The 25,738-nt window shown below is 48.3% G+C and overlaps 2 protein-coding genes across 12 annotated transcripts in view; both read right to left on the bottom strand.

The window, feature by feature from the left end:
- Positions 1–8,702, bottom strand: part of CTBP2 (C-terminal binding protein 2) — a 166,114-nt gene extending 157,412 nt beyond the window's left edge. For 3 of the 11 annotated variants that reach the window (XM_070254149.1, XM_023637378.2, XM_023637423.2), the window contains exons 1-2: positions 8,219–8,452; positions 7,714–7,921 (exon numbers count right to left, since the gene is read on the bottom strand). The gene's annotated coding sequence lies outside the window, so the exon portion shown is untranslated. Of the gene's footprint in view, positions 1–7,252; positions 7,657–7,713; positions 7,922–8,218 lie in introns of those variants that run through there. The other 8 variants (XM_070254238.1, XM_070254503.1, XM_023637395.2 and 5 more) reach the window with 7 other exon arrangements.
- Positions 6,286–25,738, bottom strand: part of LOC138919113 (collagen alpha-1(I) chain-like) — a 34,725-nt gene continuing 15,272 nt past the window's right edge. Inside the window, exons 2-5 of the mRNA XM_070243262.1 lie at positions 9,213–9,578; positions 8,565–9,123; positions 7,409–7,921; positions 6,286–7,281 (exon numbers count right to left, since the gene is read on the bottom strand). Coding sequence (XP_070099363.1) covers positions 6,286–7,281; positions 7,409–7,921; positions 8,565–9,123; positions 9,213–9,578 — 2,434 coding nt within the window. The remainder of the gene's footprint in view (positions 7,282–7,408; positions 7,922–8,564; positions 9,124–9,212; positions 9,579–25,738) is intronic.

The raw sequence follows: 25,738 nt of genomic DNA, 5'->3' as shown, positions 1-25,738 counted from the left end.
AGCTAGCCCGCAGGAGTGTCGTGAAGATTAATGACTGTGAAATGTTTTTAAGATCAAAAACATTCTGAGATTTTACTTATAGGCACTTATATGTGCATACTGATATCTGTACAGCAAAATACATTCTTTATTGATTGCCTTCCTGGAGTTACTTCTCGCCCATAGCCAGAAAGCGCTGAGAAAAGGGAATCAGGTACATCGCTGTGTGCTCCGGAGATACCAAGGAATATGGATGGGTTGGCAGCCGGCTCCATCCAGACCCTGGAGGGCAGACAGAGCCAGAGGCCAGCAGTGCATACCACAGTTTAACGTCTGGAGGAGGGACGGAAAAAAAACTTCAAAACTATTTGTCACCCCCAATGGGAAGAAAAGGCAGCCTTCTCCCCCTCCCCCAGTTCATAAGGCAGGAGTCCTAGAGTGTGGGCCGCCCTCGGGGTCTCCCGTGTTTAGAAAGCTTTGCCCCACACCCGGCCCAGTGGTCAGCCAAGCTCTGCCAGTGCTAGGAGCCCACGCAGCCCGTCTGGCTTGGCAGCTCCAACAGCAAGGCCTCCCTGGTGTCACCAGTACTCCATCTCTCCCAGCAAAGCAAGACCATGTGAGCAGGTGAGGCCGCTCCACTCCAGACTGAACACATCGTCAGTCCCCTCAACCATTCCTGGGACGGGGTTTTAAGAGCTCTGGAGGGCCCTCCCGGCTCGGCTCGCTGCTGGCTCTGGCTACACTCCAGGTGGGCAGGCCCGGGAGCTGCAACATCCTCGTGGCTCTCCACCTTCTGGCTCCCCACCATTCACACAGCTCTCCACCATCCACACAGGCTTGTGAGCACCGCCCCCACCCCCTCCCTCAGCCCACCTGGGCCCGAACAAGCAGCGAATAAACTGACTTTGTTTGCATGAATAGACCAACCGCCCTAAAGGCATCCATCAGCAAAAGAATGAAGTCCAGGGGCAGTTCACTCTCCAGGGAAGGTGCACAAGCCCTTCCCCGGCCTCTCCCCCCCTACTGCAGAGGAACTTCACCTGCTGTGCCTCCCTCCCCTTCTGTGCCCCACCTCCTCCTCACCACCTGCCCTCCCCCTCCCCCACACCTGGGACAGGTACAATACCACCACTCCCAGGTTTGATTCGGGTCATTTACACCCTTCAAATGAATCTTTACTAGCCTCAACCTTAAGGAGGCTTTTTAAATTGCCATACTGGAAAAAAAAAAAAAAGGATGCTCTCTATGATCTTGGTGTATGGTCCCTTCCAAAGAAACTTCCTGGGCTTCCATGACTCCATAATGAAGTTTTTGTTTGTCCCGGGCTCAGGCGGATTGCTGGAGGCCAGATTTCAGGCCTGGCTGGAGCGAGGCAGGGAGTTTACGACTCGGCAGAAAGACCCACATCTCCATTCCGTGTCCTTTAAAAAGGCCCTTCCAGTTTTCGGCACAACCCAGGCTGTGAGGAGACACAGCAATATTGCTGCTATTTCCAATCAGACAACCTTCCAGCCAGTTAAGTTTCTTTCAAGTCATAATAAAGGATTTATTTTAATACGAGAAGCACACGTCTGCTGATCAGAAGAACACTTCTGAAGGGAGTAAAAGCAACATGAAGGAGGTGCATTTTTTTGCATTTTACAAATGGGAAGGATTTTTAGACCCACAGTGGATGAGAAGCACTGCCCTCCCACCTCAGCCCTGTGGATTTTCTGGACTCGCAGAAAACCACCACCAAAGGTGAGGCTGCCCACCAGGTTCAGGCCAACAAGCTATTCGGATTAACATCTTCTAAACACCATCCGACCTCGGGGAGAAAGGAAGGCTCTGTTACCCAGGATAAAAGTCACAATTCTCCATAAAACCGAAAGCATCACTTGCCCCATGAATAAGAACCCAACCATTTTATCACAATTTTTGTGAATATTAAGCCAACTCCAGGCAACCATCTGTTAAATTTAGCTACAGAAACAGTTAAAGCAGATCATTTCTAAAACATTCGCTCGGGGCTGGACTAGGCTAGATGCAGAGGAAACATCAGCTGGCCCCGAAGTTCTAACCAAGGGACCTCGCTAAAATCAGAACACGCATCACCCCCATCAGTGGGCAATGTCGACACTGAGTCCACTGACGGGAGGAATTAAAAAGAAAGGTCGCAGGAGTGCGTGCAACCTTGGCTATAGAGCTGGCTCCACTGTGGAGCCACAGCTCCCACGTGGAAGCAAGAGGGCTTTGTCAACAGAGGACGAGGATGCCACACAGAGGAGCTGTTTCAGAAATGGCAGCAGCTGCGCAGCAAAACACAGAAATCCAACAAATACTCACGTTAGGGGCACTTTCCCTCACACGACAGAAAGATGAAAATCTGCTTTAATGTAAGGAGAGTCATAAAGATATACATAACTGCTTCCTGTGACTTAAGATGCCTCGATTTCTGGTACGTGTGGAATAGGATTTCTTAAAATTGCATTTCTAGGGGAAAAAAGTTTGCTTTTTTACGCTTGCTTTGAAGAACTCTAGCCTCTGCTTTTAAAAATCTCGCCTCCAAAAAGCAGATTACTGAGAAGAAAAAGCACGCAAAGTTCCCTACCGGTCCAGGAAAGACCACCTTCTAAGAGAAACTCTGGAAAGAGAGTGGGCCAGTGCCCAAATTTCCATGCCCGGCAAAGACAGATGAATGTGACGCTGGTTCCCATCCTGTCTGTGGCTCCTGAGTCTCTGTGTTCTCGAGCAGTTATTAGAATGAAGGGGAAACTGCCCCTTGGCTCCCATTGTCAACATTCCACACAAACAATGGCCTGGCGCTCTCCCTATTATCCATTCTGTATTCATTTGTGAATCCCCCCTTTTTTGCACAATGTGCAAAGCCCTTCCTTTCACTGGCGAAGTCCTGAATGCCCAAGTGCAGCCACAATTTAGACTTTAAACATTAATAATGATAGCTAAAAGCAAACTACGATTATGCCCAAACATTCATTTGTGAATATCATTAGAGTCACATTGATGGCTTTTGGATACTATCCATTAAATCATGATCAAAAGAAACACTGAACACCTTAAAAATGGTTCTGAAGTTTTTAGCAATTATTAAATATAATTTTCCAAACCCAGAGATAGGGTTTTAGAAAAAAAAAAAAAACCTTTCATATGTCTTTGATACATATTCCATCAAACACAGACATGAATAAAAATTAACTTCAAAAGATTGGGTGAGGAGGGGGAAGCCTCACATTTTTCCTTCTTTCCCAGGGAGCTGTAACTTTAACTGTGGCGATGTAAATTAGGACATGCTTACCAGCTGTAAGGCAGAAAACTGATATCTGCCCAGGCAGTACAGCCTCCGAGAGCACATCCATTCCAGCATTTTCCTGCGCCTACTCAAAGTTCTCAGGAGGGGAAGTCCACACAAGCATTTCTTGGCTGGCGATTCACAGGAAGATTCTTGGGGAATAAGGCACCCCAATTATTTCACTAATGGGTGTCCCTTCTGTTAAGGATTAAGCACTTCTTTTCAACTGCACTCCCATTTTTAAATTACTACAAAAATGGGTTCCACCCTCTGGATCAGAACTATCAGCCAGGCGGTGGAAATATTACCTGAGTTGTATGCCCTGCCCAACAGATAAATTTGCCTTCCCAATCATGTCCTCTATGAATATATATTTTTGGCCCGTATCAGGGACATGGGACATTTGGGCTGCTGCTTTTCACTGATAGAAAGATTATTAACAGAGGGACCCAGGCTGCACTCACATACGTTATGATGACAGCCCTTCTATATTGAAATGACAGTGGTAAAAAATGACAACTGGGGCGGCCATTCTACCGTTGCTGTAAACTCTTTAAATTTTTTCCATTTAGGGAAAGCGTTAAGTGCAAAGGGTATAACTTTGCCTTCAAAAATGATTCATGATGGGAGAGAACTGTTGGCAAATGGCATTCTGGTGCTAGATCTCAGCGGGGCCGCTCCAAAGACATGTCGGCCCTTTTTGTTTTTAATCTGCGAATCTTAAGGATTTCAAATGGTGTGAGCCATACCCGAGCTCCCTCTGCTTCCATGTTTTAAGTTCCCAAATATCCTTTTCAAATCCAGTGCGTTGCTGGTTTGGTACCTATTGAATATACCCATCATACATTTCTCTGGTAGCTAGCCACTCAGAACACTGAAAAAGTTGCAGGCCGATTTGGTGGTTTTGTTTGTTTGTTGTTGTTGTGGCTATTTGTTTCATTTCATGTCTCCTTAAAACACTTTTCAGACTTATGAACAGGATTTCTATTTGGAATTTTCGAAGTCAAGAGTAAAGTTATTGATTATTCCCTGAAAGGCTAACTGATGGGCTGGTTAATAATTATCCAGATAGCAGGTCTTCCTGTTTCGTCTTGTGTACCCAACCAGATTAACAATGCCAGGGAAAGCAAACTCAACTCCGCGGGGACAGGAACAGGTGTGCCCTGACTCTGAAAAGGCCAAAATATCTCACAAAGTATGTCACTGGTGTATTTTTACAATGCTAGTAGTGTTTGTTTTTAAGTAGCCAAACTTTTTTCCTTTAACTTTAAAGAGACAAACTTTGTAAATATTTCTTCACTGAGTTGTTATGACTAAGGCCCAGAAGAAGCTGCAACTCATGCCTAGCAAAGGAATACATTTTAGGGACAAAGAGGATTTTTAAAACATCAGTTAAGAAAAGGTAATTTACCCTGCCCCTCCCCCCAGGAGAACACTCATTCAAGGGCCAGTTTCAAAGATCCCGAGTGAAGCCGTAAATAACACAGGGCTCTGAGCTCAATCTGCAGAGCCACGCCACCCTCCTCTCGGCCCTATTAAGCTACAATTAGAAATGAGGGAGACGGCAAACCCCTTAGCCTTATCTTCCCAAAAAGAAAAAGATTTCCACCAAAAAGCTACTTGTCAGGTTCAAAACGAGCTCCAAACCCAAGATTTTTAAATTCCCCCTAATAACGGCTTTCTACAGGGCCAATCTGGGGTCCCATACCCCTGGGGCACAGAAACCAATCAGCGCCATAAATTCCCTTCGCCTTCAACCTTGCTCCCTTGTACTAGGGGCAGACTGGGGGGGGGAGGGGGCCACCGGACATCAACACTTACACTAAACCCCTCAATGCTCTACAGAAATATGCTGGCTTATTTCCTTTGTTTGGTCCTGTTATACTTGATCAAGTGTGAACGATTAAACTGGTTTCATTAAAGGCAAGTGCATTCACGGCTAACATCCAACTTCAATGGCAACTGTAAGCATATTTTGCAAGACGGAGGGCCTGCTTTTTTGCTCGAAACCTACCATCTCATTAACTTTTCTTTTGGGGGCAATAAAAAGGGCACTCGGGGTTTTTACAGGAGAGTATCAGAGCAGTTTAGAGATCTGATACCAGACAAAAGGATATTTAGTGTTCCAACTCTAGGGTACCGTCCCTGTTACTTGAAAAAAGAAAAGAAATCCTGTTTCAATATTAAAGTTGCTCTGACAAAGTGTTAATTAGCGTTTTGAATATCACTTTATAATTGCTGTAAGAAGAACTCTTTGAAATCAAATCATTATAAAAACAAGATCCTTTAAGGTCTCGTTACTTTAAAATGTAAAAGATTTATTTTAAAAAAAAAAATTTCAAAAGAGTGGAATTCTCCCAAGTCCGTGAAAACTAGTTCTACTTTGAGGCAGAACAGCAGTCTTAGGCACTGAACACGAGGTAATTTTTAAACTGTCTTTGAACCCCCAGCACCTAGTGCGAAGAGTATCTTCTTTGAAAGAGTAGTACGAGAGTTTGATGTATTTCGCCAAAGTCGGGAGGCAGAATCACTTTGTAAACTAACCAAAAAATACGTCCCCTCCAAATTATCCATGTCAGATAAAAATATACCAGCCTCTAGAATATCCGACAGAATTGCAAATAAGGCACTTAGCATTTTAAATTCCCAATGCATATTTATAGAACAGAATTCTCCTGTCTATCCTTCAAGCCACTCATATCTGACTCTCTAAGAACTTAACCTGATCTCCTATCTTTAAAGAAAAAAGGATGGGAATCCAGAAAGATCTGTTTACCCCGGATAGGGCAAGTCGGGTAGGGCAAGTGAGCCCGGCATGACGACGTAGGCCACTGCCAGCCGCCTCCACCGCAAGGACGCAGAGCAAGCGGGGATTTCTACGAAAAATTCCTCCTTTCTCCCGTAAAATACTAAACGTGGGGACCCCCTGGAGCCAACTGCTGCTTAGGCCGCCTCCGGAAAAAGTACTCGGGGGCGGGGAGGGGGGAGCACCAACACACTCGCGCGCACACGCACACTCAGTGTCCGTGACCATCGGCGACGGCGGAAAGCGAGCCACCGGAGGGAGTGTGTGCGCGTGTGTGTCTCGCCGCGGCCAGCGGTGACCGCGCCGAGCTCCCGGGCCCGCGGCCTCCCAGCACCAGGGCGCTGCGTGGGCTGCGGGCGAGCGGCCACGCCGCGGGGCCTCCCGCTGGAGAAAGGCCCCGGCGCGCCCCGGCTCCCGCGCGCCTCTGCCCAACTTGCCCCGGGGCGCTGGGAAGAGCGCGAGGGAAAGAAAGAGAGGCGCTTCCCCTCGGCCGCGCGGGTCCGTCCAGCGCCGCGGAGGACAAGGAGGAAGAGGCGACCGCGGCGGCCCGGCTGTCGCTGCGCAGCGCCGGGTCCCAGCCGCCCCGGGCGCGCCCTCGCCAGCCCCTCCTGCGAAACTTTTTCTTTTTGGTTCGCCCCACCCGAAAAGTGAGGTTGGGGCGGGGGAGGCGGGCGGGCCGGGTTCGCGGCGGCGGCGGGCGAGGAGGAAGTGGTGCCCGCGGGAGCGCGGCCGGGCAGAGAAAATGCCCGGCCCGCCCGGCCCCCGCCCGCGCCCGCCGCCCGGCCCACCCCGGGCCCCCGCCCCGCTGCGACTTTGGCGGGCCGAGCCCGGCGCGGTAGTAGTGGCGGCGGCGGCAGATGTGGCCCGGCTGCCCGGTGGAGCCAACAATGCGGGGCCGGCAAAACAAAAGGGTTCCACTTCGCCTCCTTTCCCGTCTTTCACTTGCGCTCCCGGGGCGCCGCGCGGGATCCCCGGCCAGCAGGGGCCGCTCCCCTGGGGGCCCCGAGCCGCGCGCGCCCCGGTTTCCCCGCGGACCCCCGCTCTCCCCTCGCCCCCGCCCCGCAAACGCAAGGCCCCGCGCGCTCGGACTCCCGGTCCCGGGGGATCCGGTCGTATTGTCCCCGCGGCGCGCCGCGCGCTCGGCCTGGGTCTCGGGCGGCCCCCGCGCGCGCACCCACCGGCCTCGGGGAGCAGGAGCCGGGGGCGCCTAGGAAACCGTCGCCGAGACGCCGCCGCCGCCGCTGCCCTCTGGACGCCGCCGCGCTCGGGGTTTCTTTTTTTCTTTTTTTTTTTTTTTTTTGCCAATCCTGATGGGAAGGAAGGTGACCGCCTACTTCGCATTCATCAACTCTCATCACAACAACAAAAATCCTGGCGCAAACGGCGGCCAGCGGGCGCGATCGGCGGAGTGGGGCGGCAGGCAGGGACACCCAGGCCGGCGCCCACCCCCGGGCGCCGAGAGGGGACACGGGGCCGGGGACGCAGACCAAAGATGTCCTCGGATGCCGGCTCCGTGTCCTTCGCCCTCCTCCTCCTCCCCGAGTGGCGCAGTGAGGCGCGGGCGCGGCGCCCCCAGCCCGCGGCCTCAGGTGAGGCGGGGGCGGCGGCGGGCCCAGCCCTCCCCCGGGGCCCCCCTTACCTCGTCCCGGGCCGCCGGCGTCCACGGCGAAGGGCGCCCACCCGGGAGGCGGCGGCGGCGGCGGCGGCGGCTCCCGCCCCTCCCACCCCACCCGGCGGCGGTGGCGGTGGCGGCGGCTGTGCGGCCCCCACTCAGCGCGGCATGGCTCCCGGCTCGGTCCCTCGCTCCTCGGGCCGCCGCCGGCTCCTCTGGGCCGTTCCCGGGCCACCTTAAAATGACACACGCACACAGGGACACACACACAAAAACTTAATCTCTCCAGCTCCCCGCCCCTCCCCCTCCCGCCTTTCTCTCCCCTCCCTCCTCATCCTACCCCTCCCCTTCCCTTCCTCCTCCTCCCCTCGCCACCGAGCCTTTTCCTACTTCCCCACCCACCCCACCCCCTTCCTCCGCCCACCCGGCTCCCAATCCTCCCCACCCCAGTCCCGGCCCCGCGCCCGCCCGCCCCCCGGGAGGGGGCTGCGCTGGGGGTCCCCGGCCCGCGCACGCCCCGCGCCGCGCTCACCCCTAAGAGGATGCTAATTCCAACTTGGATCGGGGGAGGGAGCGTCCTGGATGCCGAGCGCCTCCCGGCTATTTGCTCTTCTTTATTTGTTTTCTCCTCCGGGGAAGGAGGAGAAGAACGGAGAGAAAAGGAAAGGGAAAGAAGCGGCGCCGACCGCGTCTCCCGGTGCCCGCCGGCTGCGCAGGAGCGAGGCGGGAGGCGAGGTGAGGGTCGCTGCTCGCTCACTCCTCTCTCCTTTTTTTTTTTTTTTTTTTTTTTTTTTTTGGGCAAAGGCGGGGTCTTCTCTTTGCAAACCAATGACACAACCCCACATGGGCCGGCCTCTCCCCCTACAGATACTCCTCACTACAAATCGGCTCTCTCGGGGGATTAGTGGCTCCGGGAAAGTGCACACTGGCGCGGCGGGCGGGCGAGGGGGCCGGGTGCGGCGGGCACTCGCTGGCCCGGCCCCGCCCGGGAGGCCCTCGCGGAGGGCGGGGGCCTGGGCGGCAGGGGCGCGGGTCCCGCCGCAGCGGCCGGGAGGCCGGCGCTCTCTTCGCCCTCCTTCCTCCTCCGCCCCTTCCACGTGGGGCCGGGCGGCCCGCCACGTGGGGGGACGCGAGCCCGGGCGGGCCTGGGCGCGGCGCCCCGGGGTGGCCCTAGCCCCATCGAGCCCCAGCCAGGCCCGCGGCGCCGAGCTGCCCCCTTCCCGGCCCCGCGGCTCCAACTTCCTCCTGGGCCCCCGCGCCGGCCGCTTCTGCCTTCTCAGGCCCGCGGGGTCAGGCGCGGGCCGGCCACAGGGGGCACTTGCGCACCCCAAATTCGGATCCCGGAGACGGTGCCCGCGCCTTGCCCGCGAGGCGGCGATGGCTGTGGGTGCGCGAGGAGGGGGCCCTATGTGCTGGAACTTGCAGCGGTTGTGTTCCCTACAAAAAGCAAAACATTTTTTACACATTAAAAAAAAATGTTCCTTCCTGTTGCCTGGATCTCGCTGGGGCTATTTTTAAAGCCTTGCCTTGAGTAGGAGCTCTGGGCCTCGCGGGACGGAAGCGCTGCGGCCTGGGGGGCCTGGAAGCCGGGGTCCTGGGCTGGCGCAGCGCTCTTCCGCGGCCCCGACCCCGCGCCGCTCCGACGCCCGGCGGTTAGAGTCTGGACACCAAACCTGGGGGGCCAGGCCGAGCGCCGGCCGCACCTGGACGAAATTCCATGCCGATGACCCGCAGCGTTGGAGCCCGGTTTGCGGAAGGGAGTCAGCGTCTGCGGGGTAGGAGGGCTCGTCTCCCTGTGCCCCAGAGCCCCCCAAACTTGCGTCTCACTTCCCTGGGGGCCGCGCGTCCTCCAGGAGCCCCTGTGTGGACTGAACTGAGCCCTTAGTCGCGACCTGTTTAAAAACCATATTGAGATGTTACAAACTGGATTGAGACGTTGAACAGGAAAGGCTTGGGGAGGGGTGGGAGGTCCGGCCTTTGCAGGCCGCTGGGACGGCCATTCTGGGGGCCGAGTGGCTCGGTTGGACCCCCTGCGTACCAGGAGTGCACCGCACCCTATGGAGCGGGGGAAACGTAAGCTAGGGCCGGGGGGCCAGAGGAAGGGCCACGGCGCCGCTAAACCCTTTTCTGCATCCCAAAGAGCGCTGCTCTATAGGCCTCTCAGTCCATTAACATTTAAAAACTCCTGCTCCGGCCCTCAGCGGGGAGGGGGTGCTCCCTTGCTTGTTTGCTGAAGTGCGCCCAGATGTGGCGTGCGCAACCCGCAGTGTGGGGGCCGTGGCTCCTGATGATTGTTTTATCGCCAAACAATAAGGTTTTAAAACTCCATTGAAGACCTGGTGAACGTGATGGCAGCTAGCATTTCACACCCGCTCGCCCAGGTAATTCAGTTGCTAAGATGTCCGAAGCCTGTTTTCAACCTGGCCCCAGCAGGCCCTGGTCAGCTCACCTACGTTGCTGTCGAGTCTGCAGTTGTGCCGGCAAACGCTCAAATGTGCATTCCCGGTTGCCTCCATCTCCTGGAGACCCTCTATCCCCACAAAACATCTTCAGGGCTCTCTTCCCCGCAGGCGTTTTGCCTCCAGGTCATGGCGCCTAAGACAGTTCTTGGTTATAAACTGACCCTGCCCACCCCCAGGCTCCTGGACTACCAGTATGTGCTTTTCTGTGTTTCTTAGGCATAAACTATAATAACCATAAATAAAGATTTTCTGCTTCCTTATTTCACAAATGATCTTTGGTTCTGAGTGGCCCTCTGTTCTCACCTGGAAACCACCGAAAGTCAGCTGTTTTTCCATATCACTCGTTCAGTTTTCATGTCTACCATGAATTCGACCTAACTTAGAAAATACTATGCTCTTTGTTGTGAGAATGTTAAAAAGAAGGCATCCTCAGAGCCAAAAATTATTTCTCACTTCTACCTGACACCTTGCATTTTAAAATATTAAGCCCATTTGCCCCCAATATGTGAATTATTTCAAACTCCAGTTGTTTTAGAAAAAAAAAAAATGTTCCAAACAGCAACAAAAACCTTCCTCCAATTCAAAAATGGGCAAAGATTTGAATAGACATTTCTCAAAGGAAGATGTGCAAATGACCGATAAGCACATGAAAAGACGCTCAGCATCACTAGTCATTAGGGAAATGCACGTCAAAATCACAGTAAGATAGCACTTCACGTCCAATGGGATGGCTATTATCAAAAAGACAGAAAATAACAAGTGTTGGTAAGGATGTGGAGAAATCAGAAAACTTGTACACTGCTCTTGGGTATGTCAAATGGTGCAGCCACTGTAGAGAACAGTTTGATAGTTGCGCAAAGAGTAACACAGAACTGCTATATGATCCAGCAATTCCAATTCCAGGTATATACAGTACACAAAAGAATGGAAAGCAGGATCGCCAATAAGTACTTATACACCCACGTTGATAGCATCGTTCGCAAGAGCCAAAAGGCGGAAACAACCCAAATGTCCATCAAAGGATGAATGGATTAAACAAATGTGGTACATGTATACAATGGAATATTATTCAGTCTTAAAAAGAAAGGAAATTCTGACACATGCTACAACGTGGCTGAACCTTGAGGACATTATGCTGAGTGAAATCAGGCACAAGAGGATAACTACTGTATGATTCCACTTATTTGAGGTATCTGGAGTAGACAAATTCATGGAGATCAGAAAGTAGAATGGAGAGTACCAAGGGCTGGGGGAGGGGAGTAGTTATTGTTTAATGGGCACGGAGTTTCCATTTGGAGTGATGAAGAAGTTCTGGAAGTGGATGATGGTGACGGGTTGCGCGACATTGCAAGTGTGCTTAATGCCACAAAACTGTACACTTAAAAATGGATAAAATGGTAAATTTTATGTTATGTATATTTTACCACAATATAAAAAAATGTTGCAAAGTAGCTTTTGTCTTACAAACCTCTTAATTTATATTTATTGCTATATCTGAAGGTATTTTTCGATGAGAAAAAACATTAAGATAAAGAGAAAATATTTTGTTTTAAAGCACATTTCAGTTAATTTGCAGAATAAATACCTTGTACTAATTTTTATCTCTGTTGCCTCTATAGAATATAGTCCTGAGATGCAAATTTCTCAGTACTCTCCGTGGTCTCTTCCCATTTAGTCCTATGTTACTGTCAGGTTCAACTTCTAGTACGCCAACGTTTTAACAGACAGACACACAAAAAAAGTCATGAAAATAACACCAACAGCCCCCAGTGTTTGTCCATGACTCCCTAGGGTGTCTGGTGCTGGCCTAAGCCCTCGATGTGCATCTTCTAGCCTCATAACAGCCCCTTATGAGAAATACTAGTATTATCCCCATTTTACAGATGAGGGAAACAGATTCAAAGACTTAGCATGACTTCCTCAAGGTCGCACTGCTAGTGAGAGAGGAGCTGGGGTTGACACCCCCCATTCAACAAGGACTTCTCTTTACATCCATGTATCTTAATTATTAGTATGGATTCAGAAAAGGCAAAGTTAGTTCCTGTTGAAACATTTTTAGCATCTTCGTATTTGAACGTTTTTTTTCTTTGTTTAATAATAAGCCTTCAATTTCATCTGTAAAGCGGGGGGGGGGGGGGGGGGGGGCGCAGAAAGAAAGAAAGCCCAAGAATTAAATGCATTGTCAGACACTGGTTAAAAATAAAAAGACGGGGCCGGCCCCGTGGCCGAGTGGTTAAGTTCGCATGCTCTGCTTGGGCGGCCCAGGGTTTCCTGGATTTGGATCCTGGGTGCAGACATGGCACCGCTTGTCAGGCCACGCTGAGGTGGCATCCCACATGCCACAACTAGAAGGACCCACAACTAAAATATACAACTATGTACCTGGGGGATTTGGGGAGAAAAAGCAGAAAGAAAAAAAAGATTGGCAAGAGTTGTTCGCTCAGGTGCCAATCTTTAAAAAATAAATAAAATAAAAATAAAAAGACAAAGACAAAGATGGGTACAGCCTCGTGGATTTTAAGGCTCCTGAGGATCAATTTGAGAACAATAACAACCAAAAACTGTGATAATGAGAAAGTAGAAATAACTTGGTGACTGAGAAGAAGGGTCCCACATATTACTTTCACACTGAGGAAGAAGAAATAATATAAGAGTTCAAAAAGGTGGCATCTAACACTTTTATTTTTCTTGGAAAAGATCCGTAATCACTTTTTCCTGATTGTCTGAGTTAAATAGAAAAATCCAATCACTTGGAATACTACAGTTTTTTTCCAGATAATCTCGTTAATCAAGCTTTCGCATGGGAGGAGTTTGAAATGTACACATTGCTTTGCAATGTGTAGAAGAGGCTTTTGCTTTATTCATTGGAACTCACCTCATTTGCCAAGGAGCCTCTGGCCCTGCTTGATGTTACCAATGAAAGGTAACTGTGTTTTCTGGTTAGATTCTGTTTCTTGTGGGTTAACTGGCCTCTTTTGGCACATAAAGTTCAAACTCCTTAATAAAGTGATTTCTCCCCTTGTTCAAGATCTCCTCCTCCTTTCTGATACTCAGAATTGGGATTCAGATGGGGGGTGTTTTCCAGCCCCAAGGCTCTGGGAGTGGGGTCCTCGCTCTCCAGTTGTGGAGGGTGATCCAGGGGAGCCCCCAGTACTGGGGGGGGGGGGGGGCGGCGGGGAGGGGGCAGGTGTAACTGACGCAGGTGTAACTCTCAGCACAGACAGGGCAGGGACATTTTTCCTGGGGGCCGGGCCATGCTCCTGCTGACCAGGCCTGGCACAGCTGACCCTCAAATGCTGCCTTGTCCTGCACAGCACCCTCTCAAGCCCCTCCCGCAGTGAATGCACAGACCTCTTAACTTCCAGGTGCTATGTCCCCCGAGAAGCCGTGGGTTCCATCCAGGCCACAATGTGGTTGGGGGCGGGGGGCACTCCTACCACAGGCTGTGAGTCCAGTCACTTCCCCCCCCCCCCACCCCATCTGCCTCAGCACTCTCAGAGGGGGAGGGGACAGTCAGCAAGATCTGGTCCAGATTCTCCGGCACCCCTTGGGAGTTTCTGTCATCTCTGCTCTGCATTCCTTCAAAAGAAAATAAAGAACATCTCTCCTGAAGAACTAATGGTTTACTTTTAAAAGATAATTAAAACAGTGTAAACCATCATGAGTCCTTGTTGCCTTGGCTCATAGGAAACTCAAAGTCAAATGTAATGCTTAAGGATGCCAACATGCCTATTGTCATGTTCCAGGAAGCAATATCCCTTCCTCCATGAAAAGTGATTGTGAACTTGCTATGGGAAAGGAGTGATTTGTGCTGTTTGAAAAGACATATTAATATTTTCATGTAATTTTATCTTTGGAAAACAAAATACCAATTGTTCTGATAATACAAATTATTTAAAATAAAGCTTAAAATCTTCTTGCTTGGTGATGATACACCACAGATGACAGAAGGATCACTTCTTGGACTTGAAAAAACTGGACTGAGAAACTGTTGGAAGGAGTTTCTGACTTCCGTTTTGACTTTTTGATTAACTGTAGGATTGTATGTATGTTTTTTCTATAAATAGCTAAAATACTTTTTTGAAAGTTGGTGGGAAATTATTAGTAGATACGCAAAAACCCCAACCATATCAACATCCCTGGCTTAGGGCGATGGACTTTTTTTTAGGGGAGGAACAGTGCAGCTGGGCAAGAATTGTTTTGTAGGGCCTGGAAAACAGGAGGTGGGTACTTGGTTAAATATTTATTGGATGGATAGATGGATGGGTGAATAGATGGATGGATGGGTGGATGGATGGGTAGGTGGGTGGGTGGATGGATGGATGGATGGATGGGTGGGTGGATGGATGGATGGGTGGGTGGATGGATGGATGGATGGGTGGATGGATGGATGGGTGGGTGGGTGGATGGATGGGTAGGTGGGTGGGTGGATGGATGGATGGATGGATGGGTGGGTGGGTGGATGGATGGGTAGGTGGGTGGGTGGATGGATGGATGGATGGATGGGTGGGTGGATAGATGGATAGGTGGATGGATGGATGGATAGGTGGATGGATGGATGAATCATTCAGTGAATAGATTTGAAGAGATCCCAGCTGTACGAAGTTACATATGCAAACTGACAAAGAGAATAAAGTAATTTTTAATTGAACATATTAGTATTAGGGAGGTAGGATTTGGGGGTGATCTTTTAAGAATTTTTACCTCGATTTGATTATATTATTTTTATAATTTAGAAAAGTGAAGGGCCAGGGAAATGATGTATGCAACCTACTCTCAAACAGTTCATAAAAAATAACGTGTATATAAAGCAAATAGGGCAAAATGTTAAAAACTGGTGAATTAGGGTGATAGGTAATAAGGGAATTCTTTGTGCTATTCTGACAACTTATCTGTAAATTTAAAAAGTATTTAGAAATTAAAAGTTTCTTCAAAAGTAGTGAAAAAAATGAAATACATAGCCCTAGCATGAAGGGTTGAGTTCGTAAGGCCCCTATTTGCAGCCTTTAAACAGGAGGACATAATCCTCTCTCTGCTTTGCGCCTCCCTGGGAGCTACTTTGATGGCTCTCGGAACCAGGAGCCTGGAAAAGGCCCGTGGGACAGGCCGCTGCTAGAGAGCAGTCAGCTTTCGCTTTGCCACAATCAAAGACCCCTAACAGGTCCTTATTTCTCCATTCCCTATCACTTTCCTGTTTCATTTCCAGGAACCAACAGTTGTAGAAAAAAGATAGTGGCCCTAGATAATAGTGGGTCCTTTTATTGTAACTGTTTTGTGCAACAAAATGGACTAGTTGTGCGCACTTGAGGATTTCAAGGGTCTGTGCAGCGAGAGTTGCTGCGAGTCGGACTTCACTGCATTGTCCCTCACCTTTCTCTGTGATTCAGGGTTCAGCTCACTTCAGAACAACAATTATCTGAAGCTCTCAGTTGCTGTCCTGAATGGAGGTGGGAATTTTGCCGCCCTATTTTGTAGAATAGCTGTGCTCATTGTGGCTATAACATAATCACTATGTGATTCATAATTAATTTTAATCAGCGAGTACATGTTGCCTTTACAGATGCTGTGGTCCTTTTCAACTATGTATTAGAACGCCTAGGCTCATGCCCTGTGTGGTGAGGGGTACAGATCAGAGTGGTTGAAGCTCTCAGTCTGAGGATTTAATTGGCATTTGGGTTTAAGCCCATCACTTTTATTTTTTTAATTAAACACACACACACGCACACACACACACACGCTCTGCCTGAATGCTTTGGAAAACAGTAGCTCTATCCTAGGAAAACAAAAACAAAAACAAGCATGCTGATCCGCAGAAAAGAGCGAATCTGTAGTGTAACATACGGAAGAAATAAACAAACATATTGAGCTCGTACTACTCAACAAACATTGAAGGAGGGCCCGCTCCATGCCCAGCTTGGGCTGGACCCTTGGTACAAAGATTAACCTGAGCTGGTTGCTTCCTCCAAGGAGAGAGGATCTCAGGGCGACTGTGTTGGCCAAGTATTATCTCATTTAATCCTCACCATCATTTGAGGTGAGGATTAAACCCCACAGTCATCTGTGAGAGGAACGAAGATCCCAGAGGATTAGGTGCAGGGCCAACTCCACGGGCTACGACCCACACAGTCACACAGGCCCCGCACTCAGGCCCACACTTGGCTTAAGGCTCTGCTCTTGCCATCTTGAAATTCTGACTAATTTTGAATAAGGGGCCTTGCATCTTCATTCTGCACTGGGCCCCACAAATTATGTAGCGAGTCCTGAGTAAATATCTTGCCCAAGTTCCCTCAGCCAGCGAGTGGCAGACCTCGTGTGCAGGGTGCTTCTTGAGACCTCCAAGTTCACTGCACTTCCAGCGCCTTAGGAAACTAATTTAAACACTAGAAAAAACATGTCCAGTCCTTGCACAGTGGAACACAGAGTGGGGAAGCCTAGAATTCTCTATCAGTGGCCCATAGAGTCAAACTGAAGCCAACATGAGTCCACAAAGTCCCCTGATCTCTTGTGAGGCCACCTCCTCACATGTCCAGCATGGGGCCCTACCCTCAGAATGTTAATTTCCCTGTAGCAGGGCAGGCCCACGACACACAGACCTTCAGACGTGTTAGCAATCATGACTAACACCAGAGTCATACAGGTCACTGACATGACTCAGCCCACAGTCGGTCCCATGGTGGGGCCTCTGCTGAGAATGGCCAAGGAAAGACGGAGCCTGGGAAAGGCCAGCCTCCTGGAATTGCTGCACGCAGGGGAAAGGAGCTCCATCATCAAAGGAAATTCTTCAGCTCCGACTAGAACTGGTTTTAGGGTCTAGAGCTCTTGATGTGCCCTGCAGCACAATCACCTACAAAATGCCCTATGGCGGAGCTGACTTCAGTGTGAGGCTGTCCTCCCCGGCGGAACGCTACTTAAAAAAAAATCGTTTATCCATTCTTGTCCCTGAAAATCTGCAATTAATTAAGGTGCATGTTCATCATGTCAGCTGGCTGGGGGAGCCCAGGCTTCACAATACCCATCATTCATGGCACACTTACTTGTCCCAGGAAAGCATTATTATTTCATGTTAGCTAGGGCAGCCCTTGCATTTCTGATGAGGATGCTGAGGCTGCAAGGTTGGGTCACTTGCCAAGGCCTCCCAGCCGACAGGCTGTGGAGCCCAGGTTGAAGCTGCAGGTCTGGGGGCCTCCCAGGCTCTCCCTGGCTCTGCTGTCTTGCCTGCCTAGTGCTCAAGGGGACGTGGACAGGTGAGTGCACCGGGCCCCCTGGCCCATGCATCTCTGGAGACTTGCCCTCACATTTAATTTGTTCCAGGAAGAAATGAAACAGTGGTCTGCTAGTTTTTCTCCCCTGCTCCAACTTTTCATTTCAAGATTGTTCAAATCGATGGAAAAGTTGATTTAATAAGTGAATGCCCATAGGCCGGCCACCTATGGGTACCATTTGTCCACATTTTGTTACACTTGCTTTAGCTCTTTTTCCTTTCTATTCATAGATACTTTTTTTCTTGAACCTTCTGAGAGTAAGTTGCAGACATCCTGATGTTTTACCCCTCAATACTCCTGAGAAGTATCTCCTAAGAAGACAGATCTTCTACTACAAAACCCTAATATCTTATCACACCTATGAAAATTAACAATACGTCTTACTACCAGGGCTATCAGCTCAGTGCTACTCAATGTGTGGTCAGCATTCTGGGGCAATCTGAGCCTACTTGTTACAGGTCTGCAACCAGCTGAATACCTAAATGGAAGGCAAGCTTTTAGAAACTTTCACAGTAGTTTGACAGGGTCGTTTTAGATCTCTTAGGTTTAATAACAAAAAATTCTGGGTTTGCATTCTGTATATTTTCCATTTTATTTTTCAAGAAATTTGCTTTTATTATACTTTACAAAAGCATCAGTCTGAGATACACTGATAAACAAAAACTGGTCCTTCACTAAAGATACTTTGAGAAGCACTAATTCCCAGACAATCTTCAAGTTTCCTCAATTGTCTCAAAACGTCTTTTGTAGATTTTTTTTTGATCCAGGATCCAGTGGAGGTTCACATGCTCCATCTGGTCATCACGAGCAGACATTGGGGCATCCTCCTGCTTTTCTTTGGAACTTGAACCACAAGCTACAGTATTTGGGGGGCCTGGATCGGGGGGCGGGGGCGGGGTGTGGTCTGCAGCTCTCTGGGACCTGTAGCAATTACTGTTCATAAAGCTATAAAAATGTAAGCCCAATGATCTGATAAATCACTTTCAAATTTCATATGAATGGTTTCTTGATGACAGGAAAAAATTTAGTGTATCTGTGGCATTTTGGCAGAGTTATACTGGGTAAGCCAGAGAAACCTACGTTTGTGTTAAATATCAGCCAAACGAAAGATTTGTGATGTTCTGATGTCAGAGTGATCATAAAGAAAACCATAAAAACATGTTTGTGCAGCACTCAGAGTTTGGCTAACCTCCTTTGCACATGAATTGAAAGTTGTCAGGTGTGGATTCAAGCTAGCTCTCAGCTAGCGAGTGGTAGACCTAGTGTGGCTTTAAGGACTCCTCAGCTGGGAAGTAACATGCATTTGTCTAAATTCATTCCCACCAAAGAGAAGTCATAAAGCGTGGTATAAATAACTACCGTTCATTGCACGCGTAAAGCACTCAGTGTGGTCCCTGCACATAACAGGCACTCAGAGCAAAAGCCACAGAGCTCTTCACCACGGGCCAGTGCCCTGGCTGCCATCTGTGCAGTCGCACAGGCCCTGCACTTAGAACGACCCTGTGCTTGCTTGAATGCTCCGCAGCCACCGTTTTGAAATTCTTAATAATTTTTAAACAAGGACCCTGCGTTTTCATTTTGCACTGCGTCCTGGAAATCATGTAGCCAGTCTGCCTCTGATCTCAATAGCAGCTGAGGAGAACGGTTGCACGCAGGCTGAGGCTCCCCCCGCCATACTGACGGCACACGCCTCAGGACGGCACTGCTCTCCTCATCCTGCCCCATGCCTTCTCCAACGCCAAGGATCGAGTTCCCCTGCACTTAGGTACAGCCCTCAAGTTCATGGGAGATGATGTGTGTCTGGGGGTCGGGGGGAGGGCGGATTCCCACAAGCCGCCCTCATCATTAGGGGAGGAGTGGAGGGTAAATGCTCTGAGCTCCTGCTCTTTGGACATTGCCTTCTGAAATGTGCCCTGTACACTTCTCAGAGTTCCTAGGGTAATCGAGCCCCTGGTGACCATTCCTGCTCCCTACACCCTCCCTCCTGCTGCCGGGGGTCACCTCCCAAATAAAGCCCCAGCACCCAAGACCTGGTCTGAGGTTCTGCTTCTGAGGGAACCCATGCTAAGACAGTCTCAGCAGTGAGTGTTCCATAAACACATGTTGAGTGAATAAGTGAGCACACAGAATTAGCGACAGGAGTCAATAAGAGAAGTTATGGAAGCATCCAGTTCCGAGCCTGGTGCGTAATAGGAGCTCACTAAGTTGCAGATGCTGTTAGTAACTAGCATACCTTCCTACCTCACCTATCCAGAGTTTCAGGCCACAGGATAATTTGTAACTCTGGGATCAGTTCCTGTGTCACCTTAAATGGCATTTTCACTTTTATGTCATTAGGAGAAAGCCAGACTTCTTGGGTGGATTGTAGTCATGTTTTGACATGGCTTTTTGTAAGTGGGCTGAGAATTTAACTTCTGACACAGGCCATAATCCCAACTGGGCTTTTCCCACATAGCTGTTTATAAATAACCTCAGACGTTAATAATTAATACATGTAAAATATTTTCTAAGCACTTAATTTCTGCCAGGCTCCTGTGCCAGCCACTAGAGAGACAGATCTGGGCACAGACCCTGCCCTCAAAGAGCTCCTGGTGTGCCAGGCAATGGTAAGAAAAATTCACAAATTCATGCCATGAGCATTTACTGAATACCTACTGCATGCACAGCATGAACTAGCTTCTGAGGTTTTTGCTTTCTTGTATCTGCAGTCCAGATGGGCTGACAGGGAACTGCTCCCAGGCAAGATATCAACACAGGAGCCACTGCTGAGAATCACCGTGATGTGCTGAGGCTGGTAGCTCGGTTCTTTTCTTGACTTTGCCTTTCTTCTGATCATGTGATTTTGGAGTAGATTACACACCTCTCTGGGCCTCCTTCTCCTCCCCTGTAAAAATGAGCAAATGAAATGGGATGATCAGGAACGACCTGCCAACTCCTATATCATCATTATAGTCACCAGAGTCGACATAGACATTTATCAAGCACTTATGATGCTCCAGGAACAGCACTAAGTCCTGGCCGTGCATTATTTCATCTCATCTTCACAACAACCCTACAAGGTGTGGATTTTAATTATTCCCATTTTACAGGCTAAGAAACTAAGGCATACGGTGATTAAGTCCATTGCCATAGGTCATAGAGAATTAAATGTTAGATCAGGGGTTTAAACTGGGGTCAGGTGGTCTGACCCCAGGACGGAGCCCTTAACAAGTGTTCTGGACCGTCTTCCTGCACAGTGTGGCGTCTGTGATTTTGCAGTAGTGAGAGGACTTTTAAAGAGAGCAGCAGCCCGCTAGGGGATTGTAGGGAGGGAAGTCTTTACGAATCTTGGGCCTGCAGAGAACGGCAGCAAATTCTTTGCCTTCTTTCCTTTTGCATCTTTCCCAAGCCATAATTGTAACATGTTAGACATAGAGCATGCCACCATGTCCATCCTTCAGTGGAACGCCTTTCTCTTGAGGTTGCTTTTACCTAATGGACACCACAAATCTCCTTTCTGGTAAATTTCCCTCTCTGTGCTAGTTGCTAGAAAGCTCACACCCCAAATCAGAACTCACTTTAGCAACTCCAGAGTACCTTACAGGGCATATTTTATGTACTCTCACTACCTCTGACTTCGTCTTGTTTACATATTCTTATTTTCCTTTTCTTCTGATGCGCCAAATGTCTTCCATTTGCCCTCTGGGTCCATTCTGCATCTTTTCCCACCCTGCTCTCCGTCTTGGGAGGCTGACGCATATAGACTACACCAATGTTCGCTCACCCACTGGCTTCCAGTTGGGTTTGGCCAAGGGGGGCCATAGTCAACCAGAGGGAGAGAGGAAAGCTGGGTCCATGTATTTCTCCCCCTGGTCTCCCTTCTTCCCTTCCTTCCTCTCTCCACCCCTACCAGGTTGCCTTGGGCTGACTCTGCTTTTCCACCAAAGGTCATACTCCCCCCTCTTTTTTTAAGTTTATTAAGATATAATTCACATACCATAAATTTCACCATTTAAAGTACACCATTTCAGTGGTTTATAGTATATTCATAAAGTTGAGCAACAATCACCACTATCTAATTCCAGGACATTTTCATCACCCCAAAAAGAAACCTGGAACCCATTAGCAGTCACTCCTCATTCCTCCCTTCCCCAGCCCTAGGCAGCCACTAATCTACTTTCTGTGTCTAAGAATTTGCCTATTCTGGACATTTTCCTATAAATGGAATCATACACTATGTGGCCTTTTGTCTGGCTTCTTTCACTTCGCACAATGTTTTCAAGGTTCATCACGTTGTAGCATGTGTCTGGACTCCATTCCTCTCCGGCTTCCTTTTGACACTCCATATGTCTCTCTTTCTGGGTTCTAGTAACTTCTTCTTTCCCTTGCTCTTTGGGCCTAGAGGTGGCAACAGTTCCGCCGCGCTGGCCCCCGGTGGCTGCACTATCTCATGGGTTTCCCTGCACTCATGTTTTTATAAGTAAACCCTCCTCAAATTACCCTATGAGAAATGTGCCTGTGTTTTCTGGTGGGGTCCTGACTGAGACCCAGTTTCCTTGTACGATGTTTATATTTTGTATGAATTTCCATGATATGGTTCAGATACTTTTTCATGAGCTGGGACAGAAATAAACACATGATAGGTTTGCTGATGACATGAAACTTGGTGAGTGGTTCTTCTCTATAGCCCTCAAGTGTCACCAAGCCACTGAATGACTTTAAGAACTGTTGGAGGGTCTTACATACTCCAACTCTGCTGTTTCTGCAAACACCCATCAGGGGAAGCCTGGCACTTGGCAGCATTTTGGAAGTAGCTAAGTTTACTTGGCTCAAGTGAACATGGATGGAACTTCTAGTGAATGGCCGGACTGAAAAATGGTCATAACTTTTAAGTCCACATGAAGATACACTTGGGAAATGTGCAAAAGCCTGATTTGAAAAAGAGGGCTCCTTGGGAGGAATGTTAGTAGCAGACAGAGAGCCATTTCTCGCTTTCATCTTGTCACCGCTGGTGGCTGGGAACAGACTGTCCAGCCTCTGCCTACTCATGAGGATTCTCAAAAGAGGTTTCAATAAATTTCATTTATTAACAAGGAACTGCTCTATTTAGGAAAAAATAAAAAAGAATACCATTTGCAAATAACCTCCTATTACTTAAGGCTTTGATTTTTACTGTATTATGGAAGAGTTGGCAGGAACAGCAGAGTAAGACAATGGGCCCCGCAGTGGAGGACCAAAAATAACAAGGCAAGGTTTTCTTAAGCTTGTCACTCAAACCCGAGGGCTTCTTTTTGGAGCAATCTTTGATGTGAATGCTTGAAATACCCCAAATCCAATGCCATTTAAATCTTAATGATAAAACTCAGGAGCCATGCAACTGTTTAGAGCAGGAGAAGGATTCTGAAAGCACTACAGGACAAAGACTTGGGTCCCAGTGCTCCTGGGAGGAGAAGAAAATCGAGGTCAGCCTTGCTCAGCTCAAGGAAATTTTATCTTCAAAGATAGAGTTTAGCTGCTATCATTACAAGGCAAATGCAAATGGCTTGCTTAACAACTTATCTACATTATTGGGGGAAAGTTAAAAACTTGAGGGGCATGCAATGTTGGCTAGAAGCAAGAACAATTGCCCTCACATTGCTGGTGGGAGTTTCAGCCGGCCCAAGATTTCTGAAGGAAGTTTTGGTAATATGTATTAAAAATCTGAAAAAATGGCCAACAAGCATATGAAAAGATACTCAACATCACTAAACATTAGAGAAAGGCAAATCAAAACCCATTAGGATGGCCACTATCAAAAGAACAGAAAACAAGTGTTGGCGAGGATGTGGAGAAATTTGAAGCCTTGTGCGTTGTGGGCGGGAACGCAAAATGGTGCAACCGCTGTGGAAGTTCCTCAAAAAACTAAAAATAGAATTACCATATGATCCAGCAACTCCACTTCTGGGTATGTAGCCGAAAGAATCGGAAGCAGGATCTCAAAGAGGTATTCTCACACCCACGTTCGTTGCAGCATCATTCACAGTAGCCAAGGAGCAGAAATCACCCACATGCCCACTGATGGATGAACAGGTACAGAAAATGCGGTACATATGCGCAATGGAATATTATCCACCCTTAAAAAGGAAGGAAATTTTGACACAAGCTACAACCTGGTTGAATCTGGAGGACATTATGCTCAGTAAATAAGCCAGTCACAAAAGGACAAATACTGTTTGATGGCACTCATATGAGGTTTCCAAAGTAGTCAAAATCACAAAAACACTGAGTAGAAAGGAGGTTGCCAGGACTTGGAGGAGGGGGGAGGGGAATTAGTGTTTAGTAGGCACAGAGTTTTTAGTATTGTAAAGTAAAAAAGTTCTAGAGATCTGTTGAACAACTGTGTGAATACACTTAACATTACTGAACTCCACACTTAAAGATGTTTGAGATGGTAAATTTAAACCATTTAAATTAAATGTTGTGTGCTTTTAAGTACAATTAAAAGTAAAATAAAAGTTTTAAAAAAAAATCTCAGGGCCGGCCCAGTGGTGCAGCGGTTAAGTTCCGATGTTCCACTTCGGCTGCCCAGGGGTCGGCGGTTCGGATCCTGGGTACGGACATGGCACCGCTTGGCAAGCCATGCTGTGGTAGGCATTCCACATATAAAGTAGAGGAGGATGGGCACGGATGTTAGCTCAGGGCCAGTCTTCCTCAGCAAAAAGAGGAGGATTGGCAGTAGATGTTAGCTCAGGGCTAATCATCCTAAAAAATAATCAATCAATTAATTAATTAATTGAAAAAAAAAGTCTCCAAAATGTTTTTAACCTTTGCCAACGAATTCCATTTCTGGAAAGGTACCCTGAGAAGCTCTCAGGGACTTTTGCACAACATGGTTTGTCACAGCGTGATATACCATGGCGGAAATATAGAAGCAATTTGAACATTCAGCAATAGGGGATTCGATAAGCAGATTATTGTAAATCATCCAATGGAGTACTCTACAGCAATAAGAGTTTTGTCATAAGAGACTATTTAATGGCGTTGGAAAATGATCGTGACACATTAAGTTGAAAGGCACATTAGAACTTAGAATTATTGTATGATCCCAATTTTGCTATAGTTCAGGCATATATACACATAACGTAAAGGCTGGAAGATTATATCAAAATATGAACAGGGGTCATCTTTGGGCATCAGGATTTGAGTTGACTTTTATGTATTTCTGTGTGTTTGCCTCTATTCCCTGAGATGAACGTGCACCACTTTCGTAGTCAGAAATAAGCAATATCTTAAAAGAAGAATAAGAAGGAATTCCCAGAAGGATTATGCCACACTCTGGGAGGTGAGACTGGCGGAGCTGAGAAGTGACTTCCATTGTCTACTTTTTGTGCTTTTTATATTTTTTCTTTATTAAAAAAATACACATTACTTTTATAATTGAAAAAGAAGAATGGCGTCAAAGCAAAGTATAGTCACTGTCATCTTCTTTTCTGATCCAAACCCACCAGTGGTCTTTTTAGGGTCACGGCTTAAAAGGGGTAAATATAAAAAGCACTTGCCAACCGTGCAGGCCTGGGAAGCCCCATGGCTGGCACTGTCTGTTCTGTAAGTTCCAGGGTGTTCGGAGGTGCCACCCACACAGAGAGGCACAGAAGTGAGGTGAGAGCCAAGTGGGCAGGGCTTGGGCAGTGGCCCCTCCTTGAGGACCCGTCCTCGGGGGAGTGGGGACCAGAGAGCAGGACCTGACCCCCCAAGCGAATGAGCTGCCCGTCTCAAATTGAACAGGATGTCGAGTGGGAGTGCTCTCGCGCAACTGGTCTAACTGTCCATTTTCAGAGTCGTTCAGCCGCAAAGAACGCAGGGCGATGTTTCTGTCTTGACCAGGGCAGTGTTTGGGCTTTGGAGTGGTGCCCAAGTGTGCAGAAGAAGCATTTTGTCTTATTCACTAACAGCCGTGTTGTCAACACACTTGAGGAGAAGCCTGTTGCCGTGCAAACGCGGAGGCACCACCGGCTTTACCTGCAAAGGAACAAACAGCCGTGAGCCCGTTACATGCATCGCAGGCATTGCGGGCTGGGCAAAATTTGAGGCTCTGCAAAATTGGCTGTGATGGTTTTGAAGGAAATCTTAGACAGGGAGGGGTCTGTTTTCAGCTCGTCTAGGGATTTAATTTGCTTCATCATGTTGATTTTGCATTTTTCTAAATGGCTTTCCATTCTTTGGGCAAAATTGGTTATTTTCATTTGCTTTTCCTTATTATTACGACAAACATATTTCTCATGTTATTATAAATTCTTCAAAAATCTCCAAAATGGTGTATAATATTCCATCATGTGACTGTGCCATAAATTATCCCTTTGATTGTCGTTG

This window comes from Equus caballus, chromosome 1 (assembly GCF_041296265.1).
Source record: "Equus caballus isolate H_3958 breed thoroughbred chromosome 1, TB-T2T, whole genome shotgun sequence".
NCBI classification, from domain to species: domain Eukaryota; kingdom Metazoa; phylum Chordata; class Mammalia; order Perissodactyla; family Equidae; genus Equus; species Equus caballus.
This window is presented reverse-complemented; position numbering and strand designations above follow the sequence as displayed.